Source organism: Mobula birostris, chromosome 9 (assembly GCF_030028105.1).
Source record: "Mobula birostris isolate sMobBir1 chromosome 9, sMobBir1.hap1, whole genome shotgun sequence".
In the NCBI taxonomy this organism is placed as follows: Eukaryota; Metazoa; Chordata; class Chondrichthyes; order Myliobatiformes; family Myliobatidae; genus Mobula; species Mobula birostris.
In genome coordinates this window covers 54,621,089-54,642,148 of record NC_092378.1, presented here as the reverse complement: position 1 = coordinate 54,642,148, position 21,060 = coordinate 54,621,089, and the positions used below count along the sequence as shown (strand labels likewise).

Sequence of the window (21,060 nt, the reverse complement as noted above, 5' to 3'; positions counted from 1 at the left end):
AAAGCGTGCGTCTGTTTATAATCTCCATCACGGAGAGCTGTGGAGAGCATAAGACCGAGTCACTGAATCCTGGCCAAGGCAGAAGTGAACTAGGAAGGGTGTGGGCAAAGCGAAGGCAGGTGAGACCAAGAACAGAGTAGCCATACTGAATGGGGGCTCGATGGGCTGATATAATATAGAACAAAGCAATAAGCTGGAGGAATTCCGCGGGTGGACCATCTTTGTCAGTAGAAAGGAACTGTCGATGCTTTCGGTTCGAGACACTGAATCAGGACTGAGAGTACAGAAAGGAAATGGCCTGTGAAGAGGGGGAAAGGTGGGAGTGTGAAACGTCGGTAACACCTTTCACCTCCACAGATTTGCCCGACTGGCTGAGTTCCTCCAACAATTGGGTAGCTGCTTCAGATTTCAGCATTTCTCGATGGGCTGATCGGCCTCCTCCTGCTCCTTATGTACCACACTATCTTTTATTGCATCCAGATCTGGTTATCTCCCACTGTTTTGTGGGTCCGATGCCCATTGACAAATTTCTTCTTCTCCAGACTGAGCTGCGGGGTATTTCACCACTACATTGCAGCACGTGTGTTTTGTTATTCCCGCCCCTAATTGGATAGCAGGTCACACCCCGTGCCAAATACACCAATCACTGCGTTCTTTCCGTTAGGTAACCGCCCCTTTAAGGCGGGGCTGACTCTTACCGGACCAATAACATTCCCGATGTTTGCGGTCGGTTTAAAGCCCACTTGCAATTTGACTCCTGAGAGGCGGGACGTCTAAAAAGACGTGATGTCGATTGGCTAACCACCACAGTCAATGGTAAGAGATCAGATTCAGGGCAGCCAGTAATATCACAGAGAGGCGGGCACAAATGCAGCTACCCGCCTGTGATTGGTGCGACCTGCCGCCACTGATGTTCGGCGGCTGGAGCATATTCGCCCACCTCGGGCACGAATGGCTGGCAGCGCCGTCAATCATCCGTTTCCGGCGGCGGCCGAAGGCCCGGCCTGTTGTGTTTTTTTTGTTCTCTGCCCGGCCAATGTGCGGCCGGGCTGACAAAATGGCGGCGGTACCGGTGTATTGCGAGTGTCGGCAGCCGTACGACGCTGGTCGCTTCATGATCGAGTGTGATGTCTGCAAGGACTGGTTTCACGGCAGGTAAACAGCTCGGGGGCTCACCCCAGGACCGGTGGTGTAAAGGGAGGAGTGAGGGTCCCTTTGCCTTTAACGGCCGGCCGGCCGGCCCTACCGTCCGTAACAAAGGGAGCGGGGCCGGGACCAAGTGGTGCCGTCGGCCCGCTGGTGCAGCGGCTGTGGGGAAGTTCGCCGCACTCCGTGGCCGGGGCTCTCCGTTTGCCAACACGGCCTCGGACTCCCAGCGGGCCTCCGAGTGCCTGTGGCACCGGTCCATCCTGGCGCTGGCCGTATGAATCCTGGCCACTGTGGAGAAGGCAATCCCCCTGCTCCCACCCCCTCAGTCCCATGACTCCGCTCCGCCCTCCTGCCACAGTGGAGACGCCAGCCCCCGCCACCACAATCCCCGTCCCTACCACCCCCCCCCGCACCGTTGTCCCGGGACCAGGTTTGGCCCTCACCCCCACTTTGGAAATCGAGCCCCAGATCTGTCTGTGCCTCTTTGTAGCTGTTCCCTCTCGTTATTCGTCAGGCTCCGTCCGCTTACTTTACTCTCTAACTTCTGTTCCCCTCTCGGCCTCCGAGCAGTTCTGCTTGCTCCTTTGCCCACTTGTGTAACTTGACCGACAGCTAATGTAAACACTACGGGCCTCCTCGCAACTCCGCACCGAAACCAAACGTGGCTCTCCAAACTCAGTCAATATGAACGAAGTGGAGTCATTCGGCACGGCACTGGGCCCCTGGCCTGCCGTGCCCTCGTTGACCATCCCTGCCACCTCTCTGCACTCGGGATAATTCTCAACGATTCGCTAGCCCACACATCGCCTTCGTGATGTGGGAGGAACTGGAGCAACCCAGGCAGGCACGGAGAATTGAGCAGACCCTCACATTTCGAAATCGGGATTGATCCTCCGTTACTGGACTCTGCCTCAGCTGAGCCAAAGTCTTCTACCATGGGCGGAGCAATTTAAAGAGACTAAAGTACTTCTGCGTGGGTTTTAAAAGAGCTAGCCCTGCAGTTTCTTCCCTTGCAGGTTTTAATAGCTCCAGAGTTATTTCATCTGGGCCTGGTGATGAATCGAAAATAATTCTGTTGTTTTCAACGCGTGGATGATAGTCTGTGACCAGTCGTATTTGAGGGCGTAACCTGGAGACAGTTCTCCCCAAACTATTTTCTGCCCTTCATGCACGTATCGCCAAGTCTTTTGTGTGGTACTTTGTCAAATGTATTTGAAAGTCGAGAATGCTATATTGTATCCAGTGATTTCCTCCTTATCTACTGCTTGTATCCTTTCTAAAGAAAACTAAGATTGTTGAGACAAAATGCAGGAGGCAGTCAGCAGGTCAGGCAGCAAAGGAAGAAAGAGTCGACGATTAGGCTGAAACCCTGGTGAAGGTTCTCAGCCCGAAATGTTGACTTTTCCTTTATTCCTTTGCATAGATGCTGCCTGACCTGCTAATTTGCTCCAGTATTTTGTACGTGTTACTCTAGATTTCCAGCATTTGCAGAATCTTGTGCTTGGATTTTTCAGACATCATGTGCTGTTCATAACAAAATGACTAAGTGTTGTAAGTACTAGTTTGATTTTGTATATTAGCTCTGTCATTGAGCTTTTCCTTGTATAAACTGTTTCCCCTCCAGATACAGAGAATCAGAACATTTACAATGGAGGAGCAGGTCATACTGTTTATCATGTCTGTGTGGGTTTTAAAAGAGCTAGCCCTGCATTTTCTTCCCTTGCAGGTTTTAATAGCTCCAGAGTTATTTCATCTGGGCCTGGTGATTTATGCAAAGGTGCTGAACTCCTCATGACTTTCCCCATGATAATTGCTCTCATCCAATATTTCATACATTTCACAACCTGCCATGTCTCAATTATTTGTGATTAATTGATATTCTGTTTATAAATTTTTAGAAATCTTTCTAAATTAAGCCAGGTTTGTTTTGATTTTGTTTCTACTGAAGTTTTAAAACTTCTGGTGGAGTTGGTATTTGCTCCAGTACAATCTGAATGAAGACTTTTTGCTGATCTCTACATAAAGCAGCATGCTTACTTCCTAACTTCCTGTGTGTGTCTTGCTTTCATCCTGTTTTCAGCAGGCAAAATACAACTTTGAGACATTTGATGGCTTGTGACATCTTGATAATTGTATTAAGTGGCTGATTAAAGAGAAGCAAGGATAGAGCCCAGTTCATGTGGGAAACTCGGAATCATGTTTATTAACACTGATGTATGTCATGAAATTAGTTTTGGCAGCAGTACAGTGCAGTACAAAAAAACATACTGTAAATTACAGAAAGTAAATACTTATAAAGTAAGTGCAGCGGAGTTCATGGACCATTCAGAAATCTGATGGCAGAGGGGCGGAAACTGTTCCTAAAACATGATGTCTTCAGGCTCCTCTTGGTTGCAATGAGAAGAGGACATGTCCTGGGTGGGGGGAGGAGGGAGAGTCTTTAATGATGGATGCTGTCTTTTTGAGGCATCAACTCTTGAAGATGTCCTCAATGCTGGGGAGGTGGTGTCCGATGACGGAGTTGGCTGTGTTTACAACCCTCTGCATCTTTTTCTGATCCTGTGCACTGGCCTCTTCAAACCAGGCAGTGATGCAACCAGTTAGAATATTTTCTGAGGTACATATGTAGAAAATTGTTAAGTGTTTGGTGACATACCAAATCTACTCAAACTCCTAATGAAATGTAGCTGAACTATTGGCATTTCCAAACACTCAGATAGCAGAGCATCAGAGCTTTACTGTTTTGGGGCAAGTGACTAATATAGTGGCTAATGAAGTATAGCTATGCAATCATATATTGCAGAACCATCAGTTTTTCCCAAACAGTGCATTTTCATAATTGTGTCAGTTTGCTGGCCCAGGATAGATCTTCAGAGATATTGACACCCAGGAAATTAAAATGTCCACTCTTTCCACTGTTGAGCTCCCGATGAGGATGGGTGTGCATTCCCTCGACTTCCCCTCCACAAAGTCCACAATCACTTCCTTGGTCTTACTGATGTTAAGTGCAAGGTTGTGGTTTCTGACACCACTTAAGCAGCCGATCTATCTCACTCCTGTATGCCTCCTTGTCACCATCTGAGATTCTGCTGACAACAGTTGTGTCATTAGGGACTTTGTAGATGGAGTTTGAGCAGTGCCTAGCCGCACAGTCGTGGGTGTAGAGAGTTGATCAGCGTGCTAGGCACGCATCCTTGAGGTGCGCCTGTATTGATTGTCATTTTATGCAGAAGTTGCTCTTGGAAAGCCATTGCAAACTCTCCCCAATTATGACACACACAAAATACTGGAGAACTCTGCAGGCCAGTACAGTTGATGTTTTGGCCTGAGACCCTTCAGCAGGACTGGGGGGGGGGGGGGAGAAAAAGATGAGTTCAGTAGATTTAAAAGGTAGAGGGGGAGGGGAGGGGCAAACACAAGGTGATAGGTGAAACTGGGAGGGGGAGGGGTGAAGGAAAGAGCTGGGAAGAATCCACTCCTCACCTTTTTTTTGCTCCAGTCTTGCTGAAGGGTCTCAGCCCAAAACGTCGATTGTACTCTTTTCTGTAGATGCTGCCTGGCCTGCTGAGTTCCTCCAGCATTTTGTGTGTGTTGCTTGGATTAACAGCATCTGCACATTTTCTCTTGTTCCCAATTATGACTTATCCAGTTCACACATTATAACATACTTTTTGCTGACAGCACTGAAAACCATTCTTAAGATCTGTGCATTTCCTGTTGAGGATATTTGGGATTGCGTAAGACAAATTGTAGAGCATTGTGTTGCAAAACCTGTGGGTGAGATAAATGTCTGTGGTGGTATGTTATGAGTCACTCTGACTTTTGCTTTATTCAGGATGAAAATGCCAAATGCTGCACAATTTATTTTGCTTTTGACAATCGTGCTGTGTGATTATATTTTTTTGCCCTAGCTCTCTATTCTTGGTCAATCCTTTGGGCTTGGGGATAACTTGCTTCCACTCCAGTTTAAAAATATTAATAAGGTCTATTTTAGATCTGGAAGTTGTGTGTGTGTGGGGGGGGGGAGGGCAGATTGAGATAGTTGATCGAGTGGCCTTGCAATTCCCCTGTCATTTTCACTAGGCACCTTTGTTTCTGTTAAAGAGAATTGGTGCTTAATTTCTGCTCCATTCTGAGAAATACTTAGTTTGTTGGTATTCCAACATATGATAGATGTCTTTCCATAAGCACTGCTGTCTGCCTTACCCCACCTGGATGAATGGTGTTTGCTGACCTAGACATAACCCTTGTCAACAATTTATATGACACTTTAGTTCTGTTTGAGAAGCTTGAACTCACCACTTGACCTAACTTTAAAGGTGGCGGATGCTTTCATGACAGATAGTGAAACCAGTTGTCCTGGGATTCCACGACTCACCTGTTACTATTTCTAGCTGAAGTGGTGAAAAAGGAGTTGGGATCAACTTGAGGACTTGACTTCAGAGTGGCACGCATGGCAATACTGAGATGGGGAAGACACAAAGGCAGTTTCAGTATATAAGCAGATTTATAGAAAAGTGCTGGAGGAACTCAGTCACTGATGCAGCATCTTGCTTTTCTGAGTGGAGTGCTCAGTTTTCCAAGAGTTGGGGAGTTGGAGTGAGGTCTTGGTCAAAAGACCTTATGAAGATTAAAGAGCATGAATACCGACTGGAAGTGGGGCATTTTATAGTAATGAGATGATAAAAGGATATGGGCGTGGTAGCAGGAAGCAACAAGACAGCAGTTTTCTTGGTTACAAAAGTTTTTGTTCATTCCAGAAGGTTCCAAAGTGTCAGGGTGCAATATGAGATGAACACAAACCCTTGCATTTTTCTCTGGACTTTGTTCTCATTAAACAATGTAGACTGTTGATCCAGAAATGCCCCAAATTCCAAAAGTATTGTCAGAATTTTAAAATTGTTCGTTGTCTTACTGCTTGATTTTTCTTTTCCCAACATACAAGTCTGTTTGGCTTCTTGTGTGCCTCCTGCCTCTCTCACTCCTCTGTGACTAGGCCTTCAATTGGCCAGCCCTGAAACACTGCTTTCTTTTTATTTTTTAGACATCCATACAAACATACCTCTTGGACTAAGCCTGCCCTAATATAGTAAAGCTCTGATAATTGCGAACTGCCATTTGGAAACGGCAATGGTTCAGGCTCACCAGCTGATGTGTCCTATTATCCATCGAAACTCCTGGTCTAGCTTCCCGTGCACCCCTGATATTTGCCCAGAGTGAGCCAGGACTTTCCTCTTTGGAGTGAAAGAGGATGAGATGGTGTTCAACATGACAAGAAGCATAGATCAAGTGGAAATTAGAGTCTTTTTTTCCAGGGTGGAAATGGCTCATACAAGAGGGCTTAATTTCAAGGTGATTGGAGGAAAGTATAGGGAGGATGTCAGGGGCAGGTTTTTTCCAGAGAGTGGGGTGGTGGCACAGGCAGACAGGCAGATGCATTAGGGGCATTTAAGAATTCATGGATGATAGAAAAATGGACAGTATGTAGGAAGGAAGGGTTAGATTAATCTTGGGGTCAATGTCCTACACTGTTACTGCATAACATCTCAAAAATGTGAATTAAATATTTTTGACTGAATTGATAGGAAAAACACCCAATAGCTCAGGAGAACTGTCAGGTGAGTGCCCCCAAAGTGGTGAGTGTCCTGGACGTCAGAATTTTACTGAATGCCTTAGTTTCAAGCTTTGTCTGATAACACTGCTGTGAAATTTTGTAAAAAAAGATGTTTTAGAATGGTAATGCAAATTATTTTTTGGTTAGGTCTACCGTTCAATTGGAGGATTAATCTAGAACAACAATTTTTATCTAATTAGTCTTTACACCCCTCATGGCCTTACCATTTGTCTCTAATGCTGTAGGCTCACTGACTTCCTTTAGCCTATAAGGAGAACTCTTGTTTTGTTCCTCCATTGGCACCTCTCTAGACCCCTCTAAGTATCCTAGTAATCCTTTTCCAAGATGATCTTCTCCTGCTTTTAGATTTCACATCAGGGGCACCATTTCATACAGCCTTCCTTTATTTGTATTTTATCTGTGTTTTCTCCCTGTTTCTTTGCAAAGTGCTTTGAGTTGGATTCAGATTTATTTCTTGCATGTACAGCTTGGAGCCGAATACCCTCATGGAGATGCTTATTGAATTCAGGAGAAAAGTGTCTCCTCTCCATCCACTCATCATCAACAACTCTACAGTCAGCACCGGTTAAGCATTCAGGTTCCTGAACATCATTATTTCACAGGACCTCACTTGGGAGAACCGTATCTCCTCCATTAACAAAATGGCTTGGTAGAAGATGTACTTTTTGCAGCAATTCGTAAAATTCCGCCCTTTCCAGAGCACAGTGTAATTCTACACCTCCATCATGGAAAGTATCCTCAGATCAGACATGACTGTCTGGTTTGGTGCAGCTCCTCTCACAGTGTATGAAATCTGCAGTCACAGGTCATTGGCTGCAGGACTTGTGCTTGTTCCAGCGCAAAGAAGTGTGCAGGAAAAAGTATTGCAGACATAACCCAACTTGCAAATTGCCTTCTCCAAAAGCTCCCTTCTGGAAATTGATATAAGGCTATTAAAACAAAAACCATGTCATTTTAAAAGTTAATTCCCCAGGCAGTTAATCTGATCAACCATTCTAGTTGGCCTCTCTCCACCCGCCCCCCCCCCCCCATTACCTCAGTGACTGCACTACACTGTAAACACTTTAAACCACATTTTTTAAATGCTGTTTACATTGCAAGTACATGCTGGTGTTTATGTCCATTTTATTTCATATTCATCCTCTATAATATTTATATCTATATATATATATTTCTTCATAATTGTTGAATGTTGTGTACTGGCCAACAAATCACAGCAAGTTCCTAATACATGTATATGGCAAATATACATGTATATGGTATAGTAAAATGTGTCACTTGCATTAACAACTAACACACAAGGATGTGCTGGGGACAGGCTGCAAGTATTGCCACACATCCTGGCAACAACATAGCATGTCCACAATGTTCAGCACGATGTGAATTGTTATTTAAATAGTTTGAATCCATTATCCCTTTGATTCTCAGAAATCTCAAACTGCAAGTCTGGTTTAGTACTTACCAATGCAAGCAGTAACTTGAAAATTGTCAGCTGCTTGAAATTCAAATGGGATCATATAAGATTCTTTATCATTCTCTATCCTGGAGGGCAATGAGACTCAGTCTTTGGTTGTATTCAAAACACAACTCAGTAGGTTTTTGGATGTTAAAGAAATTTAATGTTCTTGAGTTGGGGCTAGAGCATGGATTTTGAGGTAGCAGACTCACTATTATCATTTGAATTACAAGTTGGGCGGTCATGGCAGGGTGGAAAAAGGCCCAATGTGTCCATAAGACATAAGAGCAGAGTTAGACCATTCAGTCTGTTGTGTCTGCTCTGCCATTCCATCCTGTTTGATTTGTTATCCCTCTCAACCACGTTCTCCTGCCTTAAGCTTTAACACCCTTACTAATCAAGAACCTATCAAACTTGCTTTAAGTATACTCAATGACTTGGCCTTCACAGCCGTCTGTGGCAATAAATTTCTCAGATTTATCTCCCTCTGACTCAAGAAATTCCTCCTCATTTCTGTTCTAAAGGGACATCCTTGTATACTGAGGCTATGCTCTCTGGTCTTCGACTCCCCCATTATAAGAAACATCCTCTCCACACCCACTCTTTATAAGCCTTTCAATATTCCATAAATTTCAATGAGATTTCCCCCTCTCATTCTTCTAAACTCCAAAGATCTAAAACCATCAAATGCTCCTCATTGGTTAATCTTTTCATTCCTGGGATAATTCTCATTAACCCCCTTTAGACATTCTCTAATTCCAGCACATCCTTTCATAGATAAGGGGGCGAAACTGTTCATAATACTCCGTATGGTCTGACCAATGCCTTATAAAGCCTAGGCTAATGCCTGAAGTCCAGTACTGAGTCTGTAGCCATCCATTCCATTGGTATTTCATGTGCTCATCAAAATTCCTCTTAAATGTTGTGGGGTAGGGAGGGGGACTACCTTGAATCTCTCTGGTTGTAGATGATTCGGCATATTTTGGAAATCCAGAGCAACACTGTGTGTGTGTGTGTGTGTGTGTGTGTGTTTTCGCGCTCAGGTTCCTATTAAATCTCTTCCCCTTCAAAGAAAACAAACCTAGTCTCTCCTCATAATGGAAATGTTCCATCCCAGATAATATCTGCGCCTTCCAGTATAACCACTTTCTTCTTATAGTGTGGCAGCCAGGACTGAGCACAATATTACAGCTCCTTTACAAACATAGATGAAAGAGAAAGATGAAAAGAGCGCATCATGGATGAAACACATGGATGAAAGAGAACTTGAGTGCTGTGGGGGAGGGAAGCTTTTGATTGACCTTGGAGTAGGTTAAAAGATCAGGACAACATTGTGAACTCAAGGGCTTGTACTGTGTTGTACTGTTATATGTTCTAAACATTGTACCATAACCTCCCTGCTCTTGTCTTCATTAGTCATCGCATAGAATACAAGTATTTGTTATGCCTTCTTTACCTGTGCTGTTGCCTTAAGAGATCTGTACACCAAATTCTCTGTTCCTTAGTACTACTTGGGGTCCTACCATTTGTTATGTACCTCTCATTCCCATTTCTTTCAAGATTATATTTCATCTGTTATTTCTCTTCCTGCCTGTGCCACTTCTATAGCTGGAGACTATTTAGCAATTTTTGAGCATATCTTTTGCATTTAGATTTAGGTCATTAATGTAGGTATCAAATAGCAAGGCTTCTGGCTGCAATTCCTATTTACATAATCTGTCGCTGGTTCTAAGGGCTGGATGGCCAATTCCTGCTCTTACCACTGTTCTTAGAATTGAGCTTCTTGGTTTTGAAGATTACATCAACAATACAGGTGTCCCCTGCTTTTTGAACATTCGCATTACAAAACCTCTCTGTTAGGAAAGACCTACATTAGTACCCTGTTTTCGCTTTCAGAAGGTGTTTTCACTGTTACGAAAAAATCAGCGCGCAATAAAAGGCAGTGCGCGCCCCGAGCAGCCGCTCTCCCCCGGATTCGGAACAACATTCTCGCTGGCATTGCTTAAACACATGCCTGTGAGCAGTTGTTTGCAAGATGAGTTCTATGGTATTGGAAAAGCCTAAAAGAGCTCGTAAGGGTGTAACACTTAGCGATAAACTAGACATAATTAAGCGTTTCGATCGTGGTGAACGAAGTAAGGACAAAGTGAGTTTGGATTGTGGAAGCTGATGAAGATGATGTTGAAGAGGTTTTGGCATCCCATGACTAAGAACTGATAGATGAAGAGCTGATGCAATTGGAAGAAAAAAGCATAACAATGGAAACCGAATGCAGTAGCGAACTGAGCATGAAGCAACTGCGTGAGATTTTTGCTGCAATGATAAAGTACGACTTCAATTTTGAAAGGGTACGTAGGTTTAGGGGATATTTACAAGATGGTTTGAGTCCTTACAAAGAACTGTGTGATAGAAAAATACGCGAGGCTCAGCAGTCAAGCAAGCCTTCCACATCAGCCACAGCAGACAACGAACCTCGACCTTCGACATTGAGGCGGGCAGAGATAGAAGATGACCTGCCTGCCCTAATGGAAACAGACGATGACGGGGTGATACCCCAGTGTCCCACCACCCCAACACCCAGGCCACGGACAGATACTGATTCGTGGAGAATGCAGCAGTAGCCGGGAGGCACACAGCACATCTTTAAGAAAAAAGCGGAAATAAACATGCTAATTAATTAGGTGCCGCCCGACATGTAATTGTCGGTCCAGATCAGAGACGACACAATCGGAAATTGGCACTGATCTGGGCTGACAATTATGTGCCGGGCCGCACCTAATTAATTAGCATGTTTGTTTCGGCTTTTTTCTTAAAGATGTGCTGTGTGCCTCTCGGCTACCGCTGCACCCCTACATGCTTCGCGGATCAGTATCGGTTGGTGGCCCAGAGGATGGGGGCCACTGCACCACCCCAACCTGCGATGACTCAGTCTAACACATCATCATCAGTGTACTCGGCGCTGTCCCGACTCCAGTAAGTGATGCTACACTGTACATACATTATTTCTTCTTTATATAGGCTGTGTATTTTTACGTGTTATTTGGTATGATTTGGCAGCTTCATAGTTTAAAGGTTACTGGAGAGCGCTTGTGCCGTGTTTTTGCCAATAGCGCTTGCGTGAGATTTTCTGCTGACGACACTTGTGCGAGATTTTCGCTACGGAGAACAGTTCAGTAATGACTGTGGAAAAGTATTTCTACTTTATATAGGCTGTGTATTTATCATATCATTCCTGCTTTTACTATACGTTACTGTTATTTTAGGTTTTATGTGTTATTTGCCATGATTTGGTAGGTTATTTTTGGGTCTGCGAACGCTCAAAAAAATTTTCCCATATAAATAAATGTTAATTGCTGCTTCGCTCTACGACATTGTGGCTTAAGAACCATTTCATAGGAACGCTCTATCTTCGGATGGCGGGGGAAACCTGTACTTGTCCAAATGAACATGATCTCTGAGTTAACTGCTCGAGTGCATCATGGAGCTTGAAGCTCTATTAAAACTGTGACACATCCACTGAAATGGAAGAATTGCTAATTCAAGGATCAACTTTATTCACATATACATTTACATGTATTAGGAATTTGTTGTGCATTGCTCAGGGTGTGACATGCAGCAAAAAGAGTTATAAGGAATAAACAATCATAACAAATAAAGTTACAGGTTGAAGTATGGATATGAATTAAAATATACATAAATACCAGCATATATTTACAATGTAAACAACATTATTAAAAAGTGATTTTTAAAGTGTCTATAATGCATATTACAGGCAGCTTATAAAACTTCTAAATCCTTTAAACCTGGGGTCCATGGACACCTCAGTTAATGGTAGGGGTCCATGGCATAAAAAGTTTAGGAACCCCTGACCTAAATATACTTCTGAACTACTCTCACTGCAATCTGCAGCCTGTGGTTTCCCTTCAACATACTTCTAAACTGTCTTAACTAACTAATGATTTCAGAATCTTCTGAAGGACACAGCGGACTTAACACTAAAGCATGCAGGTGAGGCACCTTTAAGCAGATGAAGGTACATCACCATAGCTGGAAGAGGGGAGGACTCCAAGCCAGGCAAAAGCAACGGGGTATGAACTTTCCCTTCCCAGCACCTTGTTAGCAAATGTACAGTCGCTGGAGAACAAAACTGAGGACCTAAGGGCAAGATTGCTGTTTCACTGATACTTTTAACCACTGGCTTCGGCAGTCTGAGGTACCCATCTGCCTCAAGCAGGCTTCAATCATAGCAATGTCTAAGAAGAATATGATAACCTGATTCAATGACTTTTGTCCAGCAGCACTTAAATCCACTCTGAAGTGCTTTGAAAGGTTGCTGATGAAACATATCAACTGTTTGAGGAGTGACTTGGATCTGCTCTAGTTTGCCTACTGTCACAATAGGTCACAGCATTTGCCATGTCATTGGCTCTTCACTCAACCCTGGAACATCTGGACATCAAAGATGCTCTTTGTCGACTACAGCTCAGCATTCAATTCTATCATCCCCTCAAAACTCATCAATAAGCTTCAAGACCTAGGCCTCAATTCTACCTTGTGCAATGGGATCCTCGATTCCCTTACGTGCAGACCCCAGTCAGCTCGGATTAGCAGCAACATCTCCACAATCACCATCAGCACAGATGCACCACAAGGCTGTGTGCTTATCCCCCTACTTTACTCACTTTACACTTATGACTGTGATGCTAACCACAGCTCAATGCATATTTAAGTTTGCTGACAAACACCATTGTCATTGGCTGTATCAAAGGTGATGACGAATCAGTATGTAAGATCTGGCTGAGTGGTGCCACAACAACAACAACTCAATGTCAGCAAGACCAAGGAGCTGATTATTGACTTCCGGAGGTGGAAACCAGAGGTTCAGTGGATCCTCATTGGGTGATCAGAGGTGGAGGGGATCAGCAACTTTAAATTCCTCAGTGTTATTATTTTTGAGGATCTGTCCTGAGTCCTGCATGCAAGCGTTATTACGAAGAAAGCACGGCAGCACCTCTACCTTCTTAGAAGTTTGCGAAGGTTCAGCAAGTCATCTAAAACTCTGACAAACTTCTGTAGATGTGTAGTGGAGAGTATGTTGCCTGGTTGCATCATGGCCTGGTATGGAAACTCGAATTGTCTTTAATAGAAAAGCCCACAAAAAGAAGTGGATACAACCCAGTCCATCAATGGTAAAGCCCTCCCCACTACTGAGCACATCTACATGGAGTGCTGTCACAGGAAAGTGCATCATCATCAACCCCCATCATCAGCCTCTTGAACCAGAGGAGATAACTTCACTTGCCCCATCACTGAACTGTTCCCATGACCTCTGGATTCCCTTTCAAAGACTCTTCGTGTCATGTTCTGGAGATTTATTGCTTGTCTATTATTGTTACTTTTTTCCTTCTTGTATTTGCCCAATTTGTAATCTTTTGTATATAGGTTGTTTGCCTGTCCTGTTCGGTGATGTCTTTCATTGTTTCTATAGTGTTTCATGAATTTTTATTTACTGTGAATGCCCGCAAGAAAATGAATCTCAGGGTTGTATATGGTGACATGTATGTAATTTGATAATAAATTTTCTTTGAATGTTGTCTTGGACACATAGAAGATTTTGATATATGTAGATTTTTTGGGTCTCCTTATTCAGGGGTCCCCAACCTTTTTTGCACTGCGGACCGGTTTAATATTGACAATATTCTTGTGGACTGGCCGACCGGGGATGGGGGGCAGGAGGGGGGGTAGGGTCGCCAACCGACAAGAGTAGCAGTCAAATATGTTGGGTTTACCCCGAGAGACTACAATGACCATGAAGTCTTGTGCGGGCACCAGTGCGCATGCATGTACGTGCCGATTTTTTTCTACAAATCGTTTTTGGCGATTCTGTTCGGGGGGGGGGTGGTGTTAATCGCAACCGGAATATAGGTGATATTTCGTTTCTATAAGGGTTTATCTAACCAATTTAATATTAAACACACAGTGCATATTTTCCTCGCATGAATATAGTGATAAGTCAATTATCAGGGGAGCTTCAAGTAAGTGCTGAACGAACGTCCAGTAGAGTGATTGAGGCAGGTTCGATATTATCATTTAAAGAAAAATTGGATAGGTATATGGACTGGAAAGGAATGGAGGGTTATTGGCTGAGTGCAGGTCGGTGAGACTAGGTGAGAGTAGCGTTCAGCACAGACTAGAAGGGCAGAGATGGCCCGTTTCCGTGCTGTAATTGTTATATGGTTATATAAATAAGTCAATAGCATCATAACATTTTAAGTAATGTTTGGATATTAAACACACAGCACATATTTTCCCGTATGAACATATAAAATGATTGCAACACACCAATATCGCTGAATCAGTGGGAGCCCTGGGCTCGTTTCCCTGTAACAAGATGGTCCCATCAAGGGGTGATGGGAGATAGCGATACTCGAACGGGGTTCCTTATGTCCAGTCTATTCCGCAATTTTCGTTGCATTCATTGCAGAGATATGTTGGAAATGGAAGTAACGTTTTCAGTGCTTTCCTGGCTATCTCAGGATACTCAGCCTTGACTTTGATCCAGAATGCTGGCAGAAATGTTATGCCAAACAAATTTCTCAGCCCACCGTCATTTGCAAGCTCGAGGAGTTGATCTCCTTCCTGTGCTGACATGGATGACGCGCGGGTAATGACCTCGTATGCTTAATGGCTCAACAGTGGCCGTGACAGGGAATGAGGAAAGCTGCAGCTGACTCCTATCGCCAAATCATGTTGTTTCCTCGCGACCTGGTAGCGCATGCTTTGCGGCCTGGTGGTTGGGGACCACTGTCCTTATTGATATTATCATATCACAAGTGATCACATTGACAGCTAGTAAACAGGGATGGTGCCAAGAAACTTACAAAAGGAAAACCATGAAGTATGTAGATGGATTTACAGTCAACTAGATAAGAGGGCTGATGATGGCCTGCCAACTTCTAGAGCATTCTAAGAGCAGCACAAGGCACACCTCCAAATAAGGTACCAACCAAATGAAACTGCAGTATGTACTCAGTTGAAATGGATTTGAGATTGTGCAACCAATGGATGAAATCAAAGCTCTGCAGTTCTGCCAGCCACTGTGGGGAATGGTGGTGAAAAATTATGCTGGAAACAGAAGAGAAAGTTTGAAGAGCATCCCCATTCCCAAAGATGAATCAGATGCTGTGGGACCCAAGCATTCTAAACATCCATTATGAGTGGCTTGTAGCTCCTATTTATCCATACTTTATGATCACTTTGCAGTTCTCACCCCTGGCATCACATTTGTATCTAAGGATGAGTTAAAGTTTATTATCTATTTCAGGTTTCCAACCTTGCTTTTCGGGTTCATTCATCCTAGACCAAATGGCTTAACTGTTTTTAAGTCCAAACAGAACTAGCTGCCTTCTACTTGCATCAATCTTTAGATTGTGACAGCACCTCCTGTGTTAAAAGTTGATGAAAATTACTATCATTCTTCACTCATGCAGTCTCCGCTGTAATTGACCTCACCCCTACTTCTATTAACCTTTCACTATGTGTGTTCTTTCTGTTAGGTGATCTGACAGATTAATGTCATGTTCTGTCTTTACCCTTACATATTTTTTAATCTCGCTCTGAGCATTGTATGTTTACCCTAGTTCTAACTTGAATTCTTAACCTTGTTGAATATTGTGAAGAACCCCATGCACCCCTCATACAAACTCTTCTCCCTCCTGCCATCTGGCAAAAGGTGCCAAAGCATTCGGGCTCTCACGACCAGACTGTGTAACAGTTTCTTCCCCCAAGCCAGCAGACTCCTCAATACCCAGCGTCTAGACTGACATCTATATTATCTATTATATTGAAATTTGTCCTCTACTGTGCCTATTATCTGGTTTATTATTATTGTACTGCCTTGCACTGTTTTGTGCACTTTATGTAGTCCTGTGCAGGTCTGTAGTCTAGTGTAGTTTTTGTGTTGTTTTACATAGTCTAGTGTAACCTTGAGTTCTCTCACAGAGTCTAGTGTTGTTTCATGCAGCACCAGGGTCCTGGAGGAAAGTTGTCTTGTTTTTACTGTGTACTGTACCAGCAGTTTATAGTTGAAATGACAATAAAAAGCGACTTGACTTTTGCCACCAGTTTTCTTTCTTTTATCAGCTAGAAAGCCTGCCCTTTGTTTGCTCGTTGTTGCCACCTGATGGAAAGGTACTTGAATTGCACCCAACCCACTTCTTTCTCAGGAAGAGTCACTGACCCAAACCATTGACTGGTTTCTCTTTCTGCAGATGCAGCTTGACTGGCTGACTTCCAATACTTCTGATTTTGTTTTTTTTCTGGCAACTACAGTTTTATTTGTTATCTGTTTCTATTTTAAGGGAAGTGGTGGTGTTCATTTATAGTTTTGCCTGCCAGTGCTTAAACCCAATCTATCAAAGTTGGATCCATTCTAAATCCACTAAACTTGCCCCTCTTTTCTATCCCACCCCTCCAATTAAGTATTTTTAGTCTAGATACTGTGGCATGGCTGGAAACATGACCAGGATTTGATCCAGCAAGATGAGGGCAAATTTGAGTGGTTACTGAAGGGCAAGGGTGATTCAAGATGGTGATAGTTTGAAAATATGAAGGAGTCAAAGTTCTTGTGGAATTTTTTGAAGAGAAGGATTTTAAGTGTGGACATGAAATAGGGGAGGGAATGCGATGAGGGAATGGAATTATTCATGATATGGGTTAGCATGAGAACCAGGAAGATTGCTTAAGTTAGTGAGAATGAGATCAAGCTGCAAGGTAAAATTGAGAGAGTTTAGATCTTTCACAACTTTTCTGTCTTAAAGTGATTAACAGCTCATAAAGTAGTTTTGACAGGAAAAACAGCTATGTTGCACACTGCTTGCTCTCATGAATAGCAGGAAAGCTCTCTTAATAAAACTAGTTGATGATAAATACAGATTGGGACTCCCAAGGATAACTGATTTTCAAGAGAATGTCATGGATTTTGAAATGTCCTAATGTGATTGGGTGGAAAGTGGGATGCTGGTAAGATTGTGTCAGGTGTATTGTGTGGTTTAGTTTTCATGTTTGGAAGGTTGATTGCTGGGGTGAAATGATTGACACAGGAAGTAAGGCGGAGCAGATTGAAGCATAGAAGAATGAGAGGTGATCTTAATCTGGGAGTGGGGTGGTGATGCTGAGAAGATTTTCTTTTCCTTCGGAACCAGCTGTTATAGTTTCAGAATAAGCAATTGCCTGTTTTGGATGAAAATGAAGAATTTTTTTCTCCATACAAGGATTTGTGATTTTTTAATTTCCCTTGAGTTGAATCCCTGAACATATTGAGTAGGAAGATGAGAGGCAATTGCATTACAAAGGAGTGAAGGGGTATGCAAAGTGGTGTTGAGAGCAAGATTAGATCAGCCATGATTTAAGGAAAGATACAGTGGTGCTGTAAGCAGTTTAGAGGTTTACTCCAACACCTGTCATGGAGGTTGAATTGACTTGTGAGGAGCAGTTGGACTTGTATAAGTTGGAGGTTAAAAGAGTGAGTGGGGAATTAGGTGACACATAAGGATAACAAATGGATCCCTAACACAAGTTGATGCTTATATTTATTTTACAGGAGTAAATTCTCCTGCTAGGGAATAAAGAAAATTATTTATTAAGGACTGTGCACCTTTGGAACTCTTCAAAGGCCAGCAAAGCAGAGTCTTCAAACATTTTTAAGGCAGAATGAGAGAGTTTCTTCAGGGAAACCTGGGTGTATAAAAGGGTCCCTGGATTCTCAGGAATGAGGTGATGAGGTTACAGTCAGATTAGCTATGCTGTCAAATGATGGGGCAAGTTTGACAGACCAAATGACAGCTTCGTGCTCGTGTGAGGACTTAGTTGAAGACTATTCTCATGAGGACCTTTACTGCCGAGTAGGAAGCAGACTCTACTGTAATTATTGCAACTGGACATGTACTTTCTTAAAACTGTTCAGGATTTAGGCATTTGTGATCCCCAGCACATTCTCGTCATCACAAATGAAGAAAATGAGATTGCATAATTACTCCAGATGTCAGAATTTTCCTGCTCCTGATGTCTGGTTTCTTAGTAGTTGGGTGGACTTTGGAAGCTTGCCAGTCTGCAGAAGGGCTGAGACTGGTAAAAAGCATACTGTGAAAAGAGCAAAGACACTGGCAGGTTGAACGACTGTGATGCATTTCCAGTCCAAGAGTGCCTTGTATTTATAATTTATTACCTCCTTGGGCCTTCAGGGGTTTTCTGGTTAAACCATTTCCTTTCCTGATGTAGAAATCATGAGTTTTTACTGGTTCTATTTGTGGTAGACCTGCAGTTGACCAGGTATTGTGGATTCTCTGATTTCTGGTGTTTGGGAGTTGCTGAGCTGGTTGGAAGGGTTCAAGTGAAAGGCTGAGACTGTTCATGCTGATCTTAACTTTGCTTCTTTAGAGTCAGGTTGATGCAAATGCAGCAGTGAATTAGGATGTGGTCAGTGCAGTGGTTCCCTGCACCCTCATGGTGTTGATAATGCAACTGCCCTTGTGGATAGTCACTCCAATGGAGTACAGTACTAATCTAATGGGTGTCGGTTCACAGACTGAGAACATTACCTGGAAATCTTGTTCTTTCTGCCTGAAATGGTGTTGGTTATGAAGAGACCACATTCTCTGTTTAGTCAGGGTAAAGTCTGTTGTTAGCTTTTACCAACCCCTTCCCTGCTAATTTTACTTTTCCAGGGGTTTACATCCTTGTAGCTGAACATTGAAGCCACCAAGGAGAACTGGCTCACTCCCCCCCCCCCCCCCATCTGAATTCTTTTGAGGAATTTCTCATGGTCCGAACAAAGTACTTTGGTTTCATTTGTTGGCTCCCTGCTAGAGTTAGCAATTGAGTTGCGAGAGTGTTTTTAAGTCCACAAAGGGATTTGCTAAAACTTTACGTTATGTTATTGCTGACAATGTGAACAGCTGGATGAGATGGGCTTCTGCCAGTTGTCTCCCCCTGTCCCTATTGATGACTCTTGAATTCCAGGATTTGAGTGTGATGTAATGATCAGGTCTGCCACATTTGGGGTTAAGATTTTAGGATGAGTTTAATCAAACCATAGAGTGAAATGTGTTGTTTGCATCAATGAGCAACACCACCTGAGGGTGTGTGGGTAGGAGGGGTGCAACCCACAAGTGTCAGCATGCTTCCAGTGCCAACATAGCACGCTCACAACTTGCAAACCAATGTGGGAGGAAACCAGGGCACCCCAGAAGAAACCCAGGTGGTCACAGGAGGAACATACAAAATCCTTACAGAAAGCATGAGAGTTGAACACTGATTGCTGGCACTGTAAAGTGTTACACTAACCGCTAAGCTACCGTTGTCCACAGGGTGATTTTTCCTGGTCTTCAGCTTCATTTTTGCAAAGTCCAAATGGGCTCTTCTTGGTTTCCTTCAATATGGGGTGGTAGTTACACATCAGTTTTGGCTTGCACATGAGGTGTAGTACTTCTTGGTTGCGGTGGGGAGGAACAAAGAGCCTAGCTCCCAAATTGCTCTCGTTGGTTGTTGGTAGCTAGCTCTGAGTTGGATTCAGGGCAGTGTGAGGGGAGAGATTCAACTCTGGATCTGATGCAGATTTGGGAAAACTGGTGCATTCAAAGTAGGGCTGGTTGCCACCAATCTCAGTGCCAGAGGAATTGCACAAAAGCCTGTGTTGGCTTTTCTCTGTGTTCAGAATCAAACTGACACCCACGTTTCAAAGAAAAAACTAGTGTCTGTGTGTTTATTCAGAATTAGGTTAATTACCATTGACATGTCATGAAATTTATTTTGTGGCGGTAGTATAAAACATAATGAAATACTAGCGACACACATCAAAGTTGCTGGTGAACGCAGCAGGCCAGGCAGCATCTCTAGGAAGAGGTACAGTCGACGTTTCGGGCCGAGACCCTTCGTCAGGACTAACTGAAAGAAGAGCTAGTAAGAGATTTGAAAGTGGGAGGGGGGAGATCCAAAATGATAGGAGAAGACAGGAAGGGGAGGGATGGAGCCAAGAGTTGGACAGGTGATTGGCAAAAGGGATAGGAGAGGATCATGGGACAGGAGGCCTAGGGAGAAGGGGGGGGGAACCCAGAGGATGGGCAAAAGGGTATAGTGAGAGGGACAGAGGGAGAGAAAGGAGAGAGAGAAAAAGAATGTGTGTATATAAATAAATAACGGATGAGGTACGATGGGGAGGTGGGGCATTCTTTTTCTCTCCCTCCTTTTTCTCCCTCTGTCCCTCTGACTATACCCCTTGCCCATCCTCTGGGTTTTCTCCTCCTCCCCCTTTTCTTCTCCTTAGGCCTCCTGTCCCATGATCCTCTCGTATCCCTTTTGCCAATCACCTGTCCAGCTCTTGGCTTCATCCCTCCCCCTCCTGTCTTCTCCTATCATTTTGGATCTCCCCCTCCCCCTCCCACTTTCAAATCTCTTACTAACTCTCCCTTCAGTTAGTCCTGACGAAGGGTCTCGGCCTGAAACGTCGACTGTACCGCTTCCTACAGATGCTGCCTGGCCTGCTGCGTTCACCAGCAACTTTGTTGTGTGTTGCTTGAAATTCCAGTATCTGCAGATTTCCTCATGATAACAAAATACGATATGTACAAAAAGATATATAATAATAAATAGTGTAAAATGAGAGGAAAATTGTGAGGTAGTGTTATGGACCACTAAGCAAACCGCTATCTTGTCTTAGGGTTTGGAGGCTTATGTGCCTCAATGACCTGGAGAACTGTGTTGACTGGAGTCAGGGCCTTGTGCTTTGGCTCTTGGTAGGGTCACCCATGCCAGTCAGATCAAA

The 21,060-nt window shown here is 43.6% G+C and overlaps 1 protein-coding gene across 1 annotated transcript in view; it reads left to right on the top strand.

The window, feature by feature from the left end:
- The first annotated feature begins 995 nt into the window (after positions 1-995).
- LOC140202770 (lysine-specific demethylase 7B-like) overlaps positions 996-21,060 on the top strand; it is an 88,670-nt gene continuing 68,605 nt past the window's right edge. The window contains exon 1 of the mRNA XM_072268094.1: positions 996-1,155. Coding sequence (XP_072124195.1) covers positions 1,037-1,155 — 119 coding nt within the window. The 5' untranslated portion in view covers positions 996-1,036. The remainder of the gene's footprint in view (positions 1,156-21,060) is intronic.